The sequence below is a fragment of the Amblyraja radiata genome, chromosome 10 (assembly GCF_010909765.2).
Source record: "Amblyraja radiata isolate CabotCenter1 chromosome 10, sAmbRad1.1.pri, whole genome shotgun sequence".
Taxonomy (NCBI): Eukaryota; Metazoa; Chordata; class Chondrichthyes; order Rajiformes; family Rajidae; genus Amblyraja; species Amblyraja radiata.
The window spans coordinates 8,840,402-8,864,419 of NC_045965.1; the positions used below are offsets into that span (position 1 = coordinate 8,840,402).

Below are 24,018 nucleotides of genomic sequence, written 5' to 3' on the forward strand. Positions count from 1 at the left end.
AATATGGATTTTTTAAAAAATCAGCCCGACTTCCTGTTTCATCTTGCTGCTTAAAAAATGCATGGATTTAAAAAGTCACTAGACTAAGTGGGACCCGTTGGGTCCCAGCTTCACACGGGAGGGCTGGTCCCCCAACAAAATATTCCACCTCTCCACCAATTCCTACACACACACACACACACACACACACACACGCGCGCTCATGCACTCACACACTCGCACTCATACATACACTCACACAGACACACACACACACACACACACACATACACAAGCACAGACTCACACACATACACACCCAATTACACATTCATACACATACACACTGACTCGCACACCATATATATGACAGTAAACTTTCTTGAATCTACTCACAAGGCCTCTCTACTGTGGGGATTCCGCAGTCAGCGGCACTTACGCAATCAGCGTGAACTCTGCACTTACCGGAAATTACGCAATCGGCGCGACCTCTGCACTCACCGGAAATTACGCAATCAGTACAACCTGTCCACTAAGTCACGAAATGAGCGGGACTTTTGGGCTAAGCACAGTCGGACCTAATAAAGCATTTATTCCTTCCAAGCACATTCGGACCTAATAAAGCATTTATTTCTTCCAAACATAGTCGGACCTAATAAAGCATTTATTCCTTCCAAACACAGTCGGATCTAATAAAGCATCGCAGTTTCAAGCACAGGCAGGGCAGCAGGCCAAACAACTCATGGCATTTTCATTTCATTTCCAATTAAGCATTGCACTTTCAAGCACAGACAGGGCAGCAGGCCAAACAACTCATGGCATTGTCATTAAGGGCTAACAAATCATTGATTACAAGTACATTGCAGACTCACAGCTCAGTTGATTCACAGCTTAGAATGACAGTCGTGGCCTCTCCCTCGCAATCTTGCAGAGTGACTGACTCGCGTCCAAGCATCCAGGGTTTTATAGTCCAGTCTAAACGCCAATTACTTTTTTATTTTTCATTGATGGGAAAAATCCTCAGGGCTGGCTCTGCGTCAGCGGAGGAGGACTGAGTAAGATGGCCAAAATTCACAGCGATACATCGTAGCGTTTCTATAATCAATGTACAGCGCAGACAGGAAGTGGTCAAGATGAGACTTTTAATTATATAGATACTAAAACTTTAAAAAATAATAGCAGATTAGATCTATTATTATTTTAAATTTCAAGATCTGGATAATTTTTGTAAGCTTTGATCTGCCTGTTCTGCTCCAGTTTAAACAGTGCTGTCAGTTTAACACGTGGGAATTTTAAATGCTACGGGTTCTAAAAATAGCGCTCCCAGCTGGAACACTATTGCCGTTACACATAGCGCCATAGGCTTTACAAGTAGCGCTATGGCCACAGCCCTATGGGTCACAGACTATTAGGAGAGGGAGGGAGAAGGAGGGGGAGAGGGAGTGGGAGGGAGGGAGGGAGAAAAAAAGGAAGGAGAGAGGAAGGGGGAGAAAGTGAGGAAGGAGGGAGGGAGACTTCCAAAATGGCTTCTATGTCATCATCTGGTGTTAAAAGCAGAAGCAGCTGTTCAAACAGCAGTATACAAAGAGATGGTAATGAATGTACTGTCAAGTAAGGTGCGCAGAAGCATGTCAATTGGTAGCAAAGATGCATTCTTGTACTCTTACGTGGGTATGATCGCACATAAAAAACAACATTTATTCAGCAAAATGGCACCGCGTAAAAATACTGATTTCCTCAGCAAAATACTGATTTTCAGGTACTAGAATACTGAAAAGCTCTGACAAAACTTGGCAGCTCTGCAAATGTGATCCATGAGAAACATAGCGTTATGACTGATTTTATTTTCGGATTATGTTGAACTGTAGTTTCTTAACTCAAATTTCTAAGATTCACGTAAGAATTTAATGCTTTGGAATATTGTTACCTGATACAGTTGATTATTCCTTTAAATTTAATCTTGTCTAGATTGAGGTTTCTAAAAGTTCTATGAATATGCATGTAAACACCTTGAATTAAAAAGAATATGTCATAACGAAATCAGTGATTTAAAAATTGGTTCAATTTATGTATAGCTTGAGATGCGATGTGGCAAATTTTCAAATTGTTTTATTAGCCTCACCATCATAAGTAGTATTTACTTTGTTTAAAATTTTATTTCATTCAGCTTTATCGAATTACCAAATGTGAAATTGCCTACCATGTAAAATATGAATTTTACCAGTTTTATATTGAATGAAGGGAAAAAACACAAGACCACTGAATTTGACTTGAAGGGAAACTGGCAATGCTAAAAATGTACAGATCCACAATGCATGTACAGGACAATACCATAAATCTACTTTTCCAGTGTCAATAAACTATAAATAGTGTTCCCACTGATGATTTAATGTCATGGCAGAACTCTTGTTTCTGCTGCTATAATATAAGGATAAGTAACACCATGATAATACCTTGCAATTGAATGTAATGCCAAGGACAAGTATATGAGGCTCAAATGAAAAATAATTGATGGTCATTGGATGGTGTAAAGGATTGATAACTAGATTGAGTACAAGGATTTAAGATTGGCAATAAAGCCTGAGGCAACACAAGGCAAATACACTTTATTTATGTAGTGATTAGCATTCTGCGTACTTTATATCTAACGTAGGTAGATTCAAAAGTTGCATTGCAAATTTACTGATCCAATAAGTGTAGATGTACAGGGTAGTGTCATAAATCTAAAAATAATTCTGCTATCGACAAAGTGATTTGAATAAGAATATTCTGGTATGTGCTCAACTCGTACATTGGCCAATGGCTATTCTAAAGAGTCTTATCTGAGGAATACAAGAATAACTTGATTTCTAAAATTAAATTTGTATGCGGATTTGTATGCGGTTCATGTCTAATGCAGTTATTTTTTCTTGTTTCAGGCTGAGAATTTCACAGTCCCGTTTTCTGATGGCAGAATTTTTTGTTACCTGATCCATCATTACCATCCTAGCCTTTTGGCTGTGGACAAAATCTGTCAGCGAACCACTCAGACAGAAGAATATGCAGAGCGTGGTACAGTGGCAATTGATACATCAACTAGTGAATCTGAAAATTCCATTGATGCCATACTTGCAAACTGTAAGTATTATTAAAATCATGGCTGTTCTACTTCAATTATATCTTGCCTTGAACCTTAATGTCAAGAAATATGTATTTCAATGATGTTCACTACTCTCCAATCGACAGGAACAATTCCAGAATCTATAGAACTTCATAAATGATAACCACCACATTCAGTATCTCTGAATTACCTCTTTCAAAACTCCACTGCCATGAACAATTTATGCTGAAACACCGTGTCCAAAAACACAATTTTAAAATTTGCATTTGGAATTATTTTTTTTTTTAAGGAGAAAGGGGGAGAATAATTGTAGTGATCAGATATAATCAACAATCAGAAGGACATTTATGAACCTAAAATGGACAGAAACTAGGCTTGTGCAACATAAGATACACTTTAATATGAATAATAGATATAAAGTAGTTTAATATGAATAATAGGTCCTTTATGATTTGAAAGGTGTGTTCACCTGAGGTAGAGAAACATAAAGATTTCAGAATGTAAACACATTTCTCCCTGAAGACTAGTAAGGCCTTTTTATATTTTAAACAAACATTAAACTGCTCTTACATTTATTTCTAGAATGATTGATGTGGAAATGTTGTGAAGTCATGCGAACCTTATTCTTGGTTTGAGCACACCTGTAGTTCTGCACAGTGTTCTTGTGCTCAAGTGAAATTTTGCTAAAGTGAATAAAATACAAGTAAATATTAATGGTCACATTGCTTCAGTGGTTTGCTGCCATAGTTTTGCTGTTCAAATGATACAGACTTGTACATTGTCTTTATTTAGCATTACCTTCAGCCAACATCTATGAAGAACTGTTGATAAATGAAAAGAAGAATTTTAATTTAGTGACTACTGCTGTTGCAGACCTTGGAGGAATCCCAGCTATGATACGGCATGTGGATATGTCAAACACCATCCCAGAAGAGAAGGTACAAATTTCAGATTTCCAAGTGAATGCATTAAGATTTTCATAGCTTACTAATTCTGAGCAATGCAATGTTACATCATTATCTGGAAGTTTATTAGGCAGATCTTGTTAATAAACTGTTTTAAATGTTTTAATTCCATTTAATTTTTAGCCCATGACTGTTTGCTGCTTGAATTGAATGATTCAATGTGACAGAATGGCAATCTATCATTGCTACATAAACTATTTCTCTGAAGTACATTTTAATTTTTACAGGTTGTTATCACTTATGTCTCATTTCTTTGCGCTCGTCTTCTCGACCTACGAAAAGAAGCAAGGGCTGCCAGAATCGTACAGGCTGCTTGGAGGAAATATAAGCTAAACTGTGAGCTTCAGCTTTTGAAGGTAGTTTAGTTATCCAATGCTACTCTGCTGCCCAAATTACCCATTCTTAAGATTTTGGGTAAATCTAACAGTTATTGCAATGTGTGATGTTTTTGGCTGGTAAAAAATGAATAGTTACACAACGACGTGTAAGATCAAATTATTCTGCAAAAACACAAGACATAAGTATTCAAGAAGGAACTGCAGATGCTGGAAATCGAAGGTACACAAAATTACTGGAGAAACTCAGCGGGTGCAGCAGCATCTATGGAGCGAAGGAAATAGGCGATGTTTCGGGCCGAAACCCTTCTTCAGACTGATGGGGGGTGGGGGGGAGAAGGAAGGAAAAGGGGAGGAGGAGGAGGACGAGCCCGAGGGCGGGCGGATGGGAGGGTGGGAGGAGACAGCTAGAGGGTTAAGGAAGGGGAGGAGACAGCAAGGGTTAGCAAAATTGGGAGAATTCAATGTTAATGCCATCCGGACGCAAGGTCCCCAGACGGAATATGAGGTGCTGTTCCTCCAATTTCCGCTGTTGCTCACTCTGGCAATGGAGGAGACCCAGGACAGAGAGGTCGGATTGGGAATGGGAGGGGGAGTTGAAGTGCTGAGCCACCGGGAGTTCAGGTAGGTTATTGAGGACTGAGCGGAGGTGTTCGGCGAAACGATCGCCCAACCTCCGTTTAGTCTCACCGATGTAAATCAGCTGACATCTACAGCAGCGGATGCAGTAGATGAGGTTGGAGGAGATACAGGTGAACCTTTGTCGCACCTGGAACGACTGCTTGGGTCCTTGAATGGAGTCGAGGGGGGAGGTGAAGGGACAGGTGTTGCATTTCTTGCGGTTGCAACGGAAAGTGCCCGGGGAGGGGGTGGTGCGGGAGGGAAGGGAAGAATTGACGAGGGAGTTGCGGAGGGAGCGGTCTTTGCGGAAAGCAGACATGGGGGAGATGGGAAGATGTGGCGAGTGGTGGGGTCACGTTGGAGGTGGCGGAAATGGCGGAGGATTATGTGTTGTATTTGCCGGCTGGTGGGGTGAAAGGTGAGGACCAGAGGGACTCTGCCCTTGTTGCGAGTGCGGGGATGGGGAGAGAGAGCAGTGTTACGGGGTATGGATGAGACCCTGGTGTGAGCTTCATCTATGGTGGCGGAGGGGAATCCCCGTTCCCTGAAGAACGAGGACATTTCCGATGCCCTGGTATGGAATGTCTCATCCTGGGAACAGATGCGGCGGAGGAATTGGGAGTAGGGGATGGAGTCTTTACAGGGGGCAGGGTGGGAAGACGTGTAGTCCAGATAGCCATGTCAGTCAGTGGGTTTGTAATGTATGTCGGTCAGGAGTCTGTCCCCTGCGATGGAGATGGTGAGGTCAAGGAATGGTAGGGAAGTGTCGGAAATGGTCCAGGTGTATTGGAGTGCCGGATGGAAGTTGGTGGTGAAGTGGATGAAGTCAGTCAGTTGTGTGTAGGTGCAGGAGGTGGCCCCAAAGCAGTCGTCAATGTAACGGAGATAGAGGTCGGGGATGGGGCCCTGGTACGTATTGAACAAGGATTGTTCAACGTACCCGACAAAGAGGCAGGCGTAGCTGGGGCCCATGCGTGTGCCCATAGCTACGCCTTGTGTTTGGAGGAAATGGGAGGAGTCAAATGTAGAGTTGTTGAGGGTGAGGACCAACTCCGCTAAGCGGAGGAGAGTGTCAGTGGCTGGGTATAGGTTGCTCCTCTGGTCGAGGAAGAACCGGAGGGCTCCGAGGCCATCCTGGTGGTGGATGGAGGTGTAGAGTGACCGGACATCCATGGTGAAGATGAGGGGGTGAGCCCAGAGAGTGGAATGCGTGGAGGCGGCGGAGAGTGTCTGAGGTGTCTAGAACATAGGTGGGAAGGGATTTGACCAAGGGGGATAGGATGGAGTCAAGGTATGTGGAGATGAGTTCGGTGGGGCACGAACACGCAGAGACAATGGGTCTGCCGGGAGAGCCGGGTTTGTGGATTTTGGGGAGAAGGTAAAAACGGGCCGTGCGGGGCTGGGGAACGATGAGGTTGGAAGCTTGGTCGGGCAGGGCGTGGGAATTGATGAAGTTGGTGATGGTGCTAGAAATGGTGGCCTGGTGCTCGTCAGTGGGGTCATGGTCCAAGGGTAAGTAGGAGGAGGTGTCCGAGAGTTGGCGCGTGGCCTCAGCTTTGTAGAGATCGACGCGCCAGACTACCACGGCACCTCCCTTGTCGGCTGGTTTGATGACCCAATCTGGGTTTTTGCGGAGTGATTCAATGGCAGTGCGTTCAGAGGGGGAAAGATTAGAGTGAGACGGGAGTGGAGAAGTTGAGGCGGTTGACGTCGCGGCGGCAGTTCTGGATAAAGAGTTCCAGAGCCGGGACTTTACGAGAGGGGTTCCACGAGGAGGGGGTGCGTTGGAGACGGGGAAAAGGGTCATCATTGGGGGGCGAGGACTCCTTCCCATGGAAGTGCGCTGATGAGATATACCTGCATCCTGATGAAATGTGGCAACAGTATTCTCAGTAGTCCAGAGATAAATTCAGAACATCAAAAGTACACAAAAAATTGAAATATTTTGGTGGCAAGACCTTTTATTTTCAATAATGTTTATGGAAGCCTGGATGATGTGCGATGTATTAAACTAACACGTTTAAGCCATTATCCTCACAAACATGTTTCAATATTATTCTCTGTTAACTTATCAACATATGCTTTGCATTGTAAATAATGCCAGAAATAATTTTAGAATTTGAAAATGAGAGGCAATGTTTCCCTTTTTAAATTCAACAATTGTATTGTATTTTAGGAGAAAGAGAAAGCTGCGTGCCTTAATCAGACAGCAGTGCGTAGGTTTTTGCATCGGCAACAGGTCAAGAAAAGAAACAAGGCTGCTATTATTATACAAGCTACCTGGCGTAGCCATGTGGTGAGACAGAAGACTAAAGCACTGGTGATGCTCAAGATTCAAGCAGTTCAGAATGAAGCAGCAACAGTTCTTCAGGTTAGATCATTTGCCTTAAAGTAATTTATGAATAGACATCAATTATTAACACACTGACTCCTAAAACTATCTCAACTACACTTTTTCCCACCCTGCTTCCTGCAAAGACTCTATTCCCTACTCTCAATTCCTCTGTCTGCGCCGCAACTGCGCCCAAGATGAGGTGTTCCATACTAGAACATTCGCGATGTCCTCATTTTTTAGAAAACGGGGGTTCCCCTCTCCCATCATAGATGACGCCCTCACTTGTGTCTCCTTTGTCCCCCACAGCTCCGCCATTGCCCCCCCCCTCCCCCTAGTCATGACAGGGACAGAGTCCCCCTAGTCCTGACTTTCCACCCCATCAGCTGTCGCATACAACACATAATGCTCCGAAATTTCCACCTCTTTCCACCTTCTGCAGACACCGTTCCCTCCGCAACTCCCTGGTTAACTCTTCCCTTCCCACCCAGACCACCCACTCCTCAGGCACCTTACCCTGCAACTACAGAAGATGCAGCATGTGTCGTAATACCTCCTCCCTCGGCTGTCCAGGGACCTCGACTGTCCTTTAAGGTTAGGCGGAGGTTCACTTGCACCTCCTCCAACCTCATCTACCGTATACGTTGTGGACTCTTATACATCGATGAGACCAAACGCAGACTGGGCGATCGTTTCACAGAACGCCTTCGCTCAGCCCGCGTGAACCAACCTGACCTCCCGGTTGCTGGAAACTTTAATTCTCCTTCCCATTCCTACAGAGACCTTTCTGTCCTAGGTCTCCTCCATTGTCAGAGTGAGGCTAAAAGCAAATTGGAGGAACGGCATCTAATATTTCGCTTGGGCAGCTTGTAACCCAGTGGTATGAATATTGATTTCTCACACTTCAGGTATCCCCGGCATTCCCTCTCTCTCTATCCCTCCCCCACCCAAGTCGCACTAGGTTCTCACTTTCACCCTACAAACAGCTAATAATGGCCTGTTTCCTTTATCATCGTTACTTTTTACATATCTTTAATTCATTGTTCTTTATCTCTCCGCATCACTGTCTATCTCTAATTTTCCTTTTCCCTAACCAGTTTGAAGGGTCTCGACTCAAAACGTCACCCATTCCTTCTCTCCAGAGAGGCTGCCTGTCCCGCTAAGTTACTCCTGTTTTTTGTGTATCTCCACAACTAGCTTAGTACTTTCTCTCTAGTTTAGAAAATAACTGAGTTATTCTCTTCCTCCAGCTTGCTTAATTTTCTAACCATATTGTTGTGGCATCTTTATTTTCATCGGCTTCAATCTTGATGATAACCTGATCATCTATACCTAATTAAAATTCTGATCTTGTGCTCTTCCGGGTTGCGGGGTTTTTCTATTTGCACAAAAACGGTACGCGATAGTGCTACGATGTTAGCCAGCTCACTCGCCGTTCCCCTGTGCTGCGAGCGCAACAAGTTTTGTTCCGATCGGTGATATAACGTAAAGGTTAGCGAGGTTTAAAAATCTTAAAAACCACGCGTGCGCAGATTGATTTCCTCTCCTGCTAGTCAACACCACATGGGTTGGTCTCTTTGCCTGTCACTCCCGGGAACGGTCCGCCCCTTCCTGCGCCATCGCGTATTTACTGGAGCTTGCAGAGGTCTCGAAACGGACACAATTTTTGGAGGGGTTGGAGATGTCGCCAAATGGAAAGCGGAGACCCTGATCCCGGCACAGGAGAGTGACCAGTGCCCACTGTGAGTCCTCATTGCACCGCCAGCTCCATTCCCTTCCTGTCTGGCCCCCCTCACTGACACCTGCCCCCCTCCCCCGTGATACCACCCTCTCCCCCATGGCTCTTCCCCGTCTTTTCTCCGAACTCTCTCCACTCCTCTCTCCCCCCTCCCCCACACCCCTCTCCCCCCAAACCCCGCCCCCACATCCCTCTCCTCTACACCCCCCTGCCCCCACAACCCCCCCACAATTCTCCCCCTTCCCTCATACCCCTCCCCCACCCCCCGCAAGCCCCCTCCCGCCCACACCCCCACTTCCCCCCCGCCTACACACCCCACAACCTCCCCACACACACCCCCCCCCGCCCACAAACCACCCTCGCCCCCCCCACACAACTCCCCCTGCCCTCACACCACCTGCCCTCCCTCCCCGCTCCGACATTCCCCTGCCCCAACAGGCACCCCCCCCCCCCCGCCCCGACAATCTGCCACACACACACACACACACACACACACACACACACACACACACACACACACACACACACACACACACCCCCGCCCCCCCACAATCCTCCCGTCCACGTACCCTTCCCCCCCCCACACACCTCCTCCCCCCACAACCCCCTTGTTCTCGGTGACCTATCTTACCTCATAATTAACTAACGAAGAGGGATAAGGAACTACAGGTGTCTGAATCTCGAGGAAAAACATAAACTACTGTGCCTTATCTCTTTCTACCAGCCATCCCCACTCTGAATCTGAAGAAAGGCCCCAATCTGGCACTTTGTGTGTCCATTTCTCTCTGCAGATGCTTTCTCTCACACCGAGTTATTCTAGTTTGTATTGTAATCACTAGAGCCAGGATGTTCAGGCACTAAAAAACTCTGAAATAGGCAGGCAAAAAGGCATAATAAAATTACAAAAAAAGGCATGAAAAAGGCATTTATTGACACAAAAGGTATTATTTCCATCACCAAAATATGGTTAAAAATGGTAATATAAAGGTATACTACATTAAATGACCAAAGTTGCCTAGTTGCATATAATTACCAGCATTTTTTTCAAATTATCTAGTGTTAAACTATGCCGTCTATCAGATAGAATATGCTTCAGTTGTGAAAAACTTCTTTGTACCTCAGCTGAGGTCACTGGTGCATTCCCGAAACAAGCAACAAACTCTATATTCATGTCGACATGCAGCTGCGGCTCACCTGCAGTCCGTCTGTCTTTTCCTTTTTCTTTTGTTTTCTTTTGTCTTGGATGTTTGTTTTAGTTTATTTTTAGTTGTGTATGTGTGGGGGGTGGGGGAAACTTGTTTTAGTCTCTTCCTTCGGGGGGGGGGGATGCAACCTTTTCTTTGTCGTATCTCCGTCTGCGCTGAGGCTTAATCGTTTAGCTGGCGGCCTCCAACTGGGACCGACCTCGAGGCTCAGGAGGCAGAGCCAGGACTCGCCATCGTGAAGCTGGCCGACTTCGGAGCCTCGGATGCTTCGGCCGCGGGCCCAGTGGACGACAACATTGGGAGCTCGCAGATCCCAGGTTGGTGACCGATTCTCCGGAGCTCGCGCAACAACAGCTTCATCCGCTGGACTGGAGGGTGGCAGCTTCGTCCGTCCCGGGCTGGCCCGTTCGCGGAGCTCGGATTCGGCCACGGGACTTACCATCATCCGGCGGGGGGCCTAACATCGAAATCCTGGATCGCCTCAACGCAGAAGGAGAACAGGAAAGGAAGAGATAAGGACTTTAAGACTTTTGCCTTGCATCATATTGAGGAGGAGCCTGGTGGTCTCACTGTAGTGGACGTTAAACTGTGTTCATTGTGTGTTCTGTTATTTTATTTTCTGTTAATTTATTAATTTTCTTTAATTTATTTTCTTGCAAGGTTCGCGATTTTGTTCAAACTAAAAGTTTGAATGACAATAAAGGAAACTTTATGCTTATACTTGATATCGTGTGCATTACAACTACCGTTGAGAACTTTCGCTATGTTTTGTATTTCTTCAAGATCTTAGTTCGCTGAAATCACTCAGTTTCCTACATCGCCAGGACCTTAACGAATATCGTCAGTTACTTTATTGAAAGCCTGCAAGTTATTCACGAATGTTTCGTCATGTTTATCAAAGGAAGTGATAGCTTGTGGGAAGTTGGCAAAATGGGAAGCAATAAACATAAGATCACGGTGGAGGGACTTTTTCTGCATGATTTCACTGACGATCCTGACTGCAGCAGATTCTTGTCCTTCAAAACAGTTGACGATTTATTTTATCTTTTCAAAATGTGCAGCATTGTAGAGTACAGCAGAGAGCTATGTACCCCACCTAGTCAAAACGGGGTGCCATTTCCTTGAACAACTGCATACGTGAGGGTGCTTTGAGGAAGATTTTCTTGACATTGGAAACTATGCGATCAACATTTGGAAACAAGTCACGTATGTACTTGGTAAATCTATGAAGTCCTCGAGCTAAGCATGTCAAATGCAACATTTTGGGGAATAAAACTTTTAAGAGCATGAGCAGCTTTTTTCATGTACGGAGCTGCATCAGTCACAAACAGAAGAACATTCTCATGTTTTACACCTTCTGACCAAAGTACAATAAGTGAAGATGTAAACAACTGAGCAATAGTAGAGCTGTTTGACTTCTCCAATACTCTGCTGTCAACAAATAGCCCTTTGATGGTTGACCTGTCTCCAGTGTACCGATGATAACATTGGCAACATATCTCCCCACAGCATCGGTTGTCTCGTCTATTGAGATCCATATTTTGTTGCAAGCAACATCATCTCTAATTTTCTGCAGAATAATGTTGAAGTTGCTGTCAACATTTTTTCCATAATGATGACTCGCTTGGTATATGTTCCTCTGTGTATTTCTCTAAAATAATCTCTGAGAGATTTGTTTTCCAATTCCCACAGTGGAATTCCAGCATCAATTTGCATAATCAGCCTTGCACAGATTACTCAAACTCAGAATTGCGACTGGTGTCAGCAGTAAATGTAGTGAGGAAACAAGCTTGGGTATCTCGCTTGGGTAGTCTACACCCCAGCAGTATCAACATTGACTTCTCTAATTTTAGATAGCCCTTGTCTTCGCCCTCCTCCCCCTTCCCAGCTTTACAGATCAGAAGCTTTTACCGACCACCTGACAAGAAACTCTTTTAGATCTTGGATCAAACATCTCCAAAATTAACGCCTCGTCACACTCTCCACTTATCATCCTGGGGGGGCGATTTCAATGTCCCAGTTGTAGATTGGTCTGACGGCATACAAAGCGAACCAAAAGGGGCACTCCAGGAAGCCCTAGCTGACCTTACTCTGGAAAATCACCTGTCCCAAAAAGTCACTTTCCCTACCAGGCGTGATGAGACAAGTGGCACCGAAAATACTTTAGATTTATTGTTCACTTCGCATCCAGATTTAATTTCTGAAGTTTCATCGTGTACTGGAATTAGCGATCATTATATTATCCAAGCAAAACTGCACACAAAGCTTAAAGTTCCTTCAAAACCACCACGTAAAATTTTCTTCTGGAGAAAAGTGAACAGTGAGGAATTTAAAGACTTAGCAAAAAAATTAGGAAAAGATTTCTTCAACCTGCAACCAGATAAAAGATCCGTAAAAGACTGTGGCGTGTGGCTGAGAAACTCTTTAAATAATATTGTTACAAATCATGTTCCTCAAAAACTCATTAAGGGCCATATGCGTCCTCCTTGGTTTTCGGCAAAACTGAAACATCTCTGCAGTAAGAAAGAAGTTTTATATCCGTGCCAAAAAAGGGGTGCAAAACTGGACTGGGACAATTTTACTAGAGTGCGAAAGCAAGTCGATCGTGCAATTAGGAGTGCTCATAGACAACATGTTTCTTCTAGTCTTGGGGGAGAGCAACCCAAGGCTTTTTGGAAATATGTGAAATCCAGACGGACAGACAGCTCTGGTGTCCAGATGCTTAAAGTGAACAACTGTCTGATCACTGACGACCAGGCGAAAGCAGAAGCTCTTGCAAACCAATTTCAACACGTTTTCACCCGGGAAGATATGGAGCCTTCATCATTTCCAGTCCTTCCGCCAAGCCAGTATGCTGATATGCCTGCGATTAAAATTGAGGTTGAAGGTGTCAAGAATTTATTGCTCAACATCAATACCACAAAAGCAATTGGACCAGATCAGATACAGAATCAAGCCCTCAAGATTGGTGCCGAAGAACTGGCTCCAGTTTTGCAATTCATTTTCCAACAATCGCTTGACTCGGGTGATATTCCGCTGGATTGGAGGAAGGCTAACATCACTCCTCTCTTTAAGAAGGGTTCAACGACCAACCCAGCGAATTATCGTCCTGTTTCATTAACAAGTACTTGCTGCAAACTGCTGGAGCATTTAATTGATAGTAATCTGATGCGACACGTGAGCAAACATAACATTCTTGCTGACAACCAGCATGCATTTAGGAGGCATAGATCATGTGAGTCTCAGCTTATCCTGACGGCAAATGACCTGGGTAAGCACCTTGATGGTAACATCATCACGGATTTAGTAGTGCTGGACTTTTTGAAACCATTTGATGTCATCCCACACCAGAGACTACTTCGGAAGCTTGACTTCTATGGTATTCGTTCCAACACAAAACTATGGATTTCCAGTTTCCTGACAAAATGTCTTCAGCGCGTGTGTGTGAACGGAAAGAGTTCCAATTGGCGTCCAGTGTTGAGTGGTACACCTCAGGGCACAATACTTGGCCCACATCTGTTTTTGCTTTACATAAATGACACCCATGAAAAAGTCGCAAGTACGACCAGACTATTCGCTGATGATTGTTTGCTGTACCGTCCAATTAAGTCAGCTGATGATGAAGATGCTCTCCAAAAGGATCTCGATACAATGGTTGAGTGGTCACAACAATGGGGCATGCAGTTCAACCCTTCCAAATGTGAAACCATGCATGTCACCAGAAAGAGGAATCCAGGCGAAGTATCTCACAATATGTTTGGTGCCACCCTTGTAGAATCCAAACAAACCAAGTATCTTGGCATCAAATTGCAGAATGATCTGCGTTGGAATGGTCAAACTCATCGTGCAACGGTGAAAGCAACAGGTGTCCTAAATTTTCTGAGGCGCAACTTTCATCATTTCATCAAAATTCAACTTCTGTCAAGGAGAAGCTATACCACCCTCGTTGGACCTCATTTGGACTGCACAATTGCAGCACGGGACCCATACACAAATAAAAACATTTGTTCCATCGAACGTGTACAAAGACAGGCAGCTTGATTTGTTACTAACACCTATGAGAGAGAGAAGCGAGTGTTACCAAACTCCTGAATTCACTGGGGTGGAACCCTCTCTAAGACAGATGTGAAGCTCACTGTTTGACCTGTTTTTACAAAATGTAAATGATCAGCTCGACATAGATTACAAAACCTACACCAAACCCAAAAAATTAGGAGCAGACGAGGGCATTCGATCCAATTTGAGATTCCAGCTACCAAGACATGTGTACAGCAATTCGTTCTTCCCCCGCACAATTAAAGCATGGAATAATCTTCACCCTACCATAGTTACCCAACCAGATGCAACTAAATTTAAGGTCGCTCTTTCTTCCCAAATCCCCTTTCTGGCTTAAGTCCTCCCTCCACCACCTCCAGTTTAAATTTCATTTGGAATGTTTTGGAGGACCAAGAAACCAAGAAACAAGCTCTCCTTCCAGTCCTACTGTCTCCGCCTCTTTCTTTGTTTCCCCCCCCCCCCCCCCACATCAGTCTGAAGAAGGGCCTCAACCCGAAACGTCGCCTATTCCTTCACTCCATTGACGCTGCCTCACCCGCTGAGTTTTTCCAGCATTTTTTGTCTACCTTCGATTTTTCCAGCATCTGCAGTTCTTTCTTAAATGGATCTTGGAAAAGACTGAACCAGCAGGCAACGGCCCGAACGAATGAACGACCGACGGTGGGGCCCCGGTTTCGCCCCGGTGGTGGAAATTTTCTTATGTTATACTATGTTAACATGTTAATAATAACATTAATATTAACGTGTTAACATAGAAAATGTCATTGGTACAACTAAAGAAAATCACGGTACAACTAAAGAAAATAGCACGTACTTTGAGCAAAGGCAAAAAAAGGCAGATTTACGCACTCGATCGTGAAAAGGGCATTATCCAGGTGAAATCATCAAAAAAGGCACATGGCATTTATGGCAAAATCCTGGTTCTAGTAATCACATAGAATATTAGAGTGTTATTTAATTTTAAATGTTGGCATATCCCCCTTAATATAATAAATAAATAAATAAATAATTTGTTTATGGGGACAGTGCATATTAATGAACATTTGCATGTAAATATGCGAGATTGTAGCCAATCAGTAGCTAATTTATGTCTAGTAATTGATGCATAATGTTTTTATTCATGCCTTGTTTCCTGTAATTAATTTACAGGCCTACTGGAGAGGATACGTTAGAAGAAGGTATTTTCAGAGAGCACGGCGATTTTGCATTTGCATGCAAAAATACATTAGGATGAAAATTGCAGTTGCTTCTTATAAACAAACTTTACAGGCTGCTGTTACCCTTCAGAGGCATTTCAGAGCACATCTGCTGTGTGTCTCTGAGCAAAAGAATTACTTAAGATTGAGGGCTTCAGCTATTACATTACAGTCCGCATTTAGAAGGTGGCAAGCTCACAAAATGGAAAAGCAGATCAAGGCAGCAGTGGTACTGCAGAAATACACAAGGGGATTTCTCTCCCGAAGCAACAGACTTCAACGCTCCATATCCTTGTTGCAAGCACATGCTAAAGGATATCTCATAAGAACTGAAATGCGCAGGAGGAAAAATGCTGCTATTACCCTAAAGAAATATATACAGGCTTATGTTACAGGAAAGCACGAATACGAATCTTATCAGAGACTCAAGTGGTCTGCCAGAGTAATTCAAACTTCTTATCATCACTTAAAAGTCAGAAAGCTTGATCGTCAAAATAAGTCAGCTATACTCATCCAATCAACATTTAGAATGTACAAGCAACGAAAAAGATATGTTGCCGTCCAGAAAGCTGCTGTGGTCATGCAGTCTTCAATAAGGATGCACTTGGCTCAAACTAGGTTCCTTCAGTACCGGCAAGCCGCAGTTACCATTCAAAGGCACTTCAGAGCTAAACGACAGGGGCAGAAAGAGATGCAGCACTATCTGAAACTTCGGCAAGTAGCTATGAAAATTCAAGCAACTTTTCGGGAACAGCAGACACAAACAGAAGCCAGTAAAAAACAAGCTGCTGTTACAATACAATCTTGGTACCGAATGCACAGAGGAAAACACAAATATCTATATGCCAAAAAAAGTTGCATTAAAATCCAATCATGGTTTAGATGCTGCATGACACAACGAGCCTTTCATTCCAAGAAAACTGCAGCATTTATCATTCAAAAATATTATAGAGCTTGCAGAGAAAGTAAAGCTCAACGTGAGAAATATGTATTAATTCTCAAGGCAACAATAACTATACAAGCTTGCTTTCGTGGTATGAGCATTCGTCAGCTTGCCAGAAAAATGAAGGCTGCACGAGTTATTCAGTCATATTGGAAAATGAGAAGAGAGCGATTGAAGTTTTTGTACTATAGACAATGTATTATTACACTGCAGGCCCATGTGCGAAGGTCATGTGCTCAGAAGAGATACCACTCAGTGAAAATAGCAACCTGGGCATTGCAGGCCCATTTTAGAACTATTTTAGCTCAGAAGAAAGCACAAGCTGAGTATAGGACGGTGAGGTCTGCTGCTATTGTCTTACAGTCTGCATTCAGGCGGTTACAAACAAGAAGACAAATTTGCCTGTCGCAGTCAGCTGTGAAGATCCAGTCTGCATTCCGTGCATATATTTCACGAAAGAAATTCCTGCAAATTAAAAATGCAGCAGTCAAAATTCAGGCCTCTGTAAAAATGATCCAAGCACAAAATTATTACAGATCGCTTAAAAAGGCTGCAACATGTATCCAGAGACGTTACCGGGCTAACAAGCTATGTTTCGAAAAGCGAAAAGAATATCTGAGAAAAAAGGAAGCTTGTATATATCTTCAGTCTGCTATTAGACGGCACCTTGCTCAAAAGCATTTGTATTTGTGTCGACAAGCTGCAATTAAAATTCAATCAGTGTTCAGAATGCATAGACTAAGAAGCCAATACCTTAGGATTCATCTTGCTGCAGTCATAATTGAAAGAAGATTCCATGCCTACCAGGAAGGAACTTATCGAAGGCAGAAGTTTCTAAGAACCAAAAGAGCAGTAATATGTTTGCAGGCAGCATATAAAGGTTATAGTGTTTGCAAACAGATAAATCTTCAACATAAAGCAGCTAGCAAAATCCAAGCAGTTTTTAGAGGGCATACTGCAAGAGTAAAGTACTTGGCAATGCAAAACGCTGCTATTGCAATCCAGAATTGGTACAGAAGTTACAAAGTTGGACAACAGCAGCGGTTTAAGTACCTTGAGATTAAGGCATCAGTGATTATTCTTCAAGCAGTGTTCCGTGGATTATCTGCAAGGGAAAAACTACAAGTGCAATACAAAGCCGCAGTGACCATTCAAACTGCCTTCCGAAGGTTTAGGGCACAGACCCAGTTTGGAGTGTTAAAAGGTGCTGTAGTAACTGTTCAAATTCATTTTAAAGCAAAGTTGTTGACAAGAAAAGAACGTTGTGCATACCTGACAATGCGCCAATCAGCAATAACACTCCAAGCAGCTTATAAAGGTATTATTGCAAGGAAAGAATTTAGAAGGAAACGGAAGGCTTGTATTGTAATACAAGCGTCTTTCAGAATGCACAAAATCTGCGTAGAATTTCAAACTAGGAGACGGGCAGCACTGATCATACAAGAGAAATTCAGAGCTCACATTCAAAGCAAACGTCAACGGCAACAATATCTAAATATGAAAGTAGCTGCAGTGTTGCTGCAAGCTGCATTTCATGCCATGAAAGTCCGGAAACAGCTGGAAGAAATGCACAAAGCTGCAACAATTATACAAAGTGTAACTAAATCTTTCCTGGCTAAGAGGCACTACAACAATCTTAAAACTGCTTCAATCATTCTGCAAAGGCAGTTTAGAGCTTTGGTACTGACCAGACAGCAGCGAGAAATCTATCTGTGTATTCGCAGGGCAACGCTCTCTATTCAAGCTGCCTTTAGAGGTATGAAGGTACGGAGAGAGATCCGGGACAAACAGAAGGCAGCAACTGTAATCCAAGCAGCATATAGAATGCACAGAGTACACCTTCCATACAGGGCAATGAGATTGGCAGCTATAATACTACAAACCCATTATAGGGCACACCTTCAAATGAAAACTGATCGCAAAAATTACATGAAGATCCGCGGCAGTGTTTTGCTATTTCAGGCTAACTATCGAGGAATGGTTATTCGAAAGCATTTACAGTGCATGCACAAATCTGCCAGGGTCATACAGACTTATTATCAAATGCATAAACAGCGGCAGTATTTCAAGAAACTGCATTGGGCGGCAACTGCTATACAGCAACGATACCGAGCTTGTCAGATAAGAGATGTCCATGTGAGACAGTATAATAGTTTGAGAGAAGCAGCGGTTTGTATTCAAGCTGCTTTCCGTGGCATGAAGACAAGGCAGCAACTGCAAAGAACTCACCTAGCTGCAACAGTTATCCAGAGAAGATTCCGAGCTTTTGTTGACCGGAAAAAATACCTGTTACTCAGAACTGCAGCTTTAGTAATCCAACAGCGGTACAGGGCACATGTACTGGCCAGAAGTAAAATGCAAATGTACATTACGATCCAGAGGGCAACGCTATCTATTCAAGCTGCCTTCTGGGGTATGAAGGTACGGAGAGAGATCCAGGACAAACAGAAGGCAGCAACAGTAATACAAGCAGTATATAGAATGCACAGAGTATACCTTCCGTACAGGGCAATGAGATTGGCAGCTATAATAATACAAACCCATTACAGGGCACACCTTCAAATGAAAACTGATCACAAGAATTACTTGAAGGTGCACAGCAGCGTTTTGCTGCTTCAGGCTGCCTACCGAGGAATGGTTGTTCGAAAGCATTTGCAGTGCATGCACAAATCTGCCAGGATCATACAGACTTACTATCAAATGCATAAACAGCGGCAGTATTTAAAGAAACTGCACTGGGCGGCAACTGCTATACAGCAACGATACCGAGCTTGTCAGATAAGAGATGCTCACGTACGAAGGTATCGTACTCTGAAAAGAGTCACAGTTTGTATTCAAGCGGCTTTCCGCGGAACAAAGGCAAGGCAGCAACTCCAAAGAACTCGTGTAGCTGCAACAGTTATCCAGAGAAGATTCAGAGCTTTTGTTGACCGGAAAAAATACCTGTTGCTTAGAACTGCAGCTTTAGTAATCCAACAGCAGTACAGGGCATGTGTGCTGGCCAGAAGTCAAATGCAAATGTACATTACGATCCAGAGGGCAACGCTATCTATTCAAGCTGCCTTCAGGGGTATGAAGGTACGGAGAGAGAACCGGGACAAACAGAAGGCTGCAACTGTAATACAAGCAGCATTTAGACGGCACAGAGTACACCTTCCTTACAGGGCAATGAGATTGGCAGCTATAATAATACAAACCCATTACAGGACACACCTTCAAATGAAAACTGATCACAAGAATTACTTGAAGGTACGCAGCAGCGTTTTGCTGCTTCAGGCTGCCTACCGAGGAATGGTTATTCGAAAGCATTTGCAGTGCATGCACAAATCTGCCAGGGTCATACAAACTTATTATCAAATGCATAAACAGCGGCAGTATTTAAAGAAACTGCACTGGGCGGCAACTGCTATACAGCAACGATACCGAGCTTGTCAGATAAGAGATGTCCATGTGAGACAGTATAATAGTTTGAGAGAAGCAGCAGTTTGTATTCAAGCTGCTTTCCGTGGCATGAAGACAAGGCAGCAACTCCAAAGAACTCATGTAGCTGCAACAGTTATCCAGAGAAGATTACGAGCTTTTGTTGAACGGAAAAAATACCTGTTACTTAGAACTGCAGTTTTAGTAATCCAACAGCGGTACAGGGCACATGTACTGGCCAGAAGTCAAATGCAAATGTATATTACGATCCAGAGGGCAACGCTATCTATTCAAGCTGCCTTCAGGGGTATGAAGGTACGGAGAGAGATACAGGACAAACAGAAGGCTGCAACAGTAATACAAGCAGTATATAGAATGCACAGATTATACCTTCCGTACAGGGCAATGAGATTGGCAGCTATAATAATACAAACCCATTATAGGACACACCTTCAAATGAAAACTGATCACAAGAATTACGTGAAGGTACGCAGCAGCGTTTTGCTGCTTCAGGCTGCCTACCGAGGAATGGTTGTTCGAAAGCATTTGCAGTGCATGCACAAATCTGCCAGGATCATACAGACTTACTATCAAATGCATAAACAGCGGCAGTATTTAAAGAAACTGCACTGGGCGGCAACTGCTATACAGCAACGATACCGAGCTTGTCAGATAAGAGATGCCCACGTGAGACATTATAATAGTTTGAAAAAAGCAGTTGTTTGTATTCAGGCCTTCTACCGCGGGATCAAAGCCAGAGAATTGGTTGAAAAAATTAAGGCAGCACGCCAAATTAATTCATTCTTAATGATGTGCGTCACAAGAAAACATTTCTTGATTCAAAAGGCGGCTATAATCACTCTGCAAGCTTCATTCCGTGGATACCGATCAAGGGTACGCTACAGAGCTATGCGTCAAGCAGCCATTATGATCCAGAGATGGTACAAGGCATGCAAAATAGGGCATTCCCAGTTTGTGCAATATCAGTCAATGAGGTATGCAACCATTACCATTCAGGCTGCCTACAAGGGTATGTTGGTTAGGCAGTGGGTTAAGCAAAAGCGGGCTGCTGTAAAAGTTCAGTCAGTACTCCGTATGATCTGGTATAGGAAAGACTTCCTCAAACTGAAATCTGCTGCAATTGTAGTGCAGTCTCACTACCGTGCTTATGAAACCAGAAAACTATACAGAGCACACATCAAAGCCACTCTTGTATTGCAAAGACAATATAGATCCTACTTCTTAATGAAGAACCAGAGATGTGCTTACTTAACATTCCGGAAGACAGTCATCAGCCTTCAAGCCAGAATACGAGGATTTATTGTACGAAGAAGCTATAAAAAACTTCATCGGGGTATCACGAAAATTCAGGTACCATTTTTCGAAGTTAATTTAAACTAGAATATGTACAGTATAACCTATTGCAATTTTAAGGTTTGAATAATAAAAATACAGGTGCACAACCTTTTATCCGAAGATCCAAATAACGAAAACCTCCGAATAGCGGCCATTTTTTCAGTCCTTGAATAAAGGTCCTTGAAAACGTTCACCGAGGGCGGCCCGCAGAGGTGACAGTGGAACCTCCGGTCGGTCCTCGAAGAAAGGGGAACTAAATCCCCATTCATAAAAGAGAAGGAGCGGGTATATTGCGCGGGAGGGTTAATAATTGACAATATGCTGCTGCCTGCCCGCTGAGTTAAAAAGTTCCCATGGTAGACTCACGATACACAGTGTATCGAGCAACAGATTGTCGCTCCCTTCAGTTTCACCCCACCTACACCCCTCTGCTTCCCGGCCATGTGTGTGACCCCTTCCCTCCCCTCTCCAGCTCCCCGCCCATTGCACCGGCGCGGGGGCTTTGCACTGTCTTCAAGTTGGCGATGCCAGCAGGACCGTGCCAGTCACCGGAGACGTCAGGACCAACGGGACACCGACCCCCAGGCCCACTTCAAGCACGGAGATCCCAGAGACCCACAGCCAACAGCAGCCCAGCCCAGCCCCGCTCCAACTACAGAGGAACCTGGGTTGCGGATGACGGGGCGCAGCTCGGGGCGTCGTAGGGGCCCATCGGGCAGCGGGTTCCTGTTGGTCCTGACGTCTCCGGCCACCTGCCATCCTCCGGGAACTGTACCGCCCTTGCAGGAGAGTGGGGTTGTTTGCAGTTGCAGAGGGAGGGGGCAAGGGCGGTACAGCTCCCAGTCTCAGCTCCAGTCCAGGGGGGTGGCCGGAGACGTCAGGACCAACGGGACACCGACCCCCAGGCCCACTGCAAGCACGGAGATCCCAGAGACCCACAGCCAGCAGCAACTCCAGCCCCGCTCCAACTCCAGAGGAACACGTAGGGGCAGAAGCTGATGGTGTGCAAGGTACGTCTTGTTCTTGGGGTGGCGGATGAGGGGGCGCAGCTCGGGCTGTGGGCAAACTGCCACTTGTCACCGTAGCGGCCCATCGGGGAGCGGATTCCTCTAGAGTTGGAGGGGGAGGGGGGTATTGTGCTGTTTGATCGTCCCCTGCTATCCCAGGGACAGGGAGACACAGCGGCTTTTTAGACTGGTGGACAATCACTTCCAAAGTTCTGCCCACACAGTCAGTACACCTCTCCTACACTGCATTTCATACAAACATTTATTCTGCAAGAAAAAACTACATTGAAGACGCAAACTCGCGACCGAGTAACTGCCGGGATCAAGGCGCAAACTCGCGACCTTGCGGATATGAGCCGAGCACTCTACCACTGAGCCAGCCATTAAAATCTACGCTAACAAATTTCCATTCCGAAGACCGACAAATTCTGAATTACGAAAAGTGTCTGGTCCCAAGGCTTTCGGATAAAAGGTTGTGCACCTGTAGAATAAAATCAACAATTGGGCCGGCACAGCGTTACAGTTGCTGCCACACATTGCTAGAGACAATGGTTTGATCTTGACAATGGGTGCTCTCTATGAAGTTTGCATGTTCTCCCTGTGACCGCGTAGGTTTTTTCCGGGTGCTCCAATTTTCTCCCACATTCCAAAGATGTGCAGGTTTGCAGGTTAATTGGCTTCTGTAAATTATTCCTGGTGTGTCGAATGGAACTGGTGTACGGGGTTCGCTGGTCAGTATGGATTCGGTAATCCGAAAGGCCTGTTTCCACGATGTATATCTAATCTAAACTAAATTAAAAAGTGGAGGAGCATTTGACTTCATCATATAGTGCATCGTATAAAAACTCTGACACACTTGGTCAGACTGGCAGATTTTTTAGACTATTACGCTGCTAATTCACTTATTTTTAAGATGTTACACAGAATGATACATTTTTCAGTGTGTCCAATGGGTTGAAAGAGAATGTTGGAACTGGGGCTCCAGTAAGTTGAAAATAGCTCCAGCTAATAATTGAGCCAAATGCTGATCATCTGGGATTGCTGAATAGTTGGCAGGCAGAGCATTGGAATGCTACTGTATATTGCATTAAATTAATTGAGTGGTGATAAAGAGGAATGTTTTTTTCCCCCTCAGAATGTTTAATGTTCTTAAAATGAGAGTTTGCAGAGAACAGCATCTGGACAACTCCTTACATTTTTTAGATAACTTGCTCATCCAAAAAGGAGAAGACCTTGCATTGGAGGTGCATGGTGAAATTCATGAGGAATGTTTAAAAAGTGGTTTAGTTAATATTATTTTTGCAGGCTTGTTATCGTGGAAAGAAACAGAGGCAAGTATTCCTTTGCTACAAGGAAGCAGCATGTGTGATACAACAACACTACAGAGCTTATTGTGAAGGAAAGGTTGAACAAGAAAAATACTTCAAAATGAAACATGCTGCTTTCAAAATACAGGTATTTCCTTTGAAATATTTCTGAATCCCTGTTAATGAAGTTATGGGTCTTCAGTTGTACCTTCAGAAAAATTTGCCCAAGCTCCCCTGTAAAATATTTTTGAAAGATATCTCGTGACCGAGGTTTGTCAAATAATGTGCATATTTATCACTTGATTTTAAGGTGCTCTAAGAGTTAATGATTTGCAAAATGTTCAAGATGTGACATTGTCTTAAATATTGACTTAAGGACTTGACCAATTGGCTTTCTCCTCTCAATTCGTAAAAATGTTTTTTTGGATTTAATTCCACAAACACCTTTAATGTTCTGT

General features: G+C 44.0%; 1 protein-coding gene across 6 annotated transcripts in view; it reads left to right on the plus strand.

Moving 5' to 3' along the window:
- aspm (assembly factor for spindle microtubules) overlaps window positions 1–24,018 on the plus strand; it is a 92,527-nt gene that overhangs the window by 26,685 nt on the left and 41,824 nt on the right. For 2 of the 6 annotated variants that reach the window (XM_033027990.1, XM_033027991.1), the window contains 6 exons: window positions 2,898–3,096; window positions 3,872–4,017; window positions 4,272–4,400; window positions 7,177–7,371; window positions 15,481–21,261; window positions 23,559–23,708. In XM_033027990.1, coding sequence (XP_032883881.1) covers window positions 2,898–3,096; window positions 3,872–4,017; window positions 4,272–4,400; window positions 7,177–7,371; window positions 15,481–21,261; window positions 23,559–23,708 — 6,600 coding nt within the window. The remainder of the gene's footprint in view (window positions 1–2,897; window positions 3,097–3,871; window positions 4,018–4,271; window positions 4,401–7,176; window positions 7,372–15,480; window positions 21,262–23,558; window positions 23,709–24,018) is intronic. The other 4 variants (XM_033027995.1, XM_033027994.1, XM_033027993.1 and 1 more) reach the window with 4 other exon arrangements.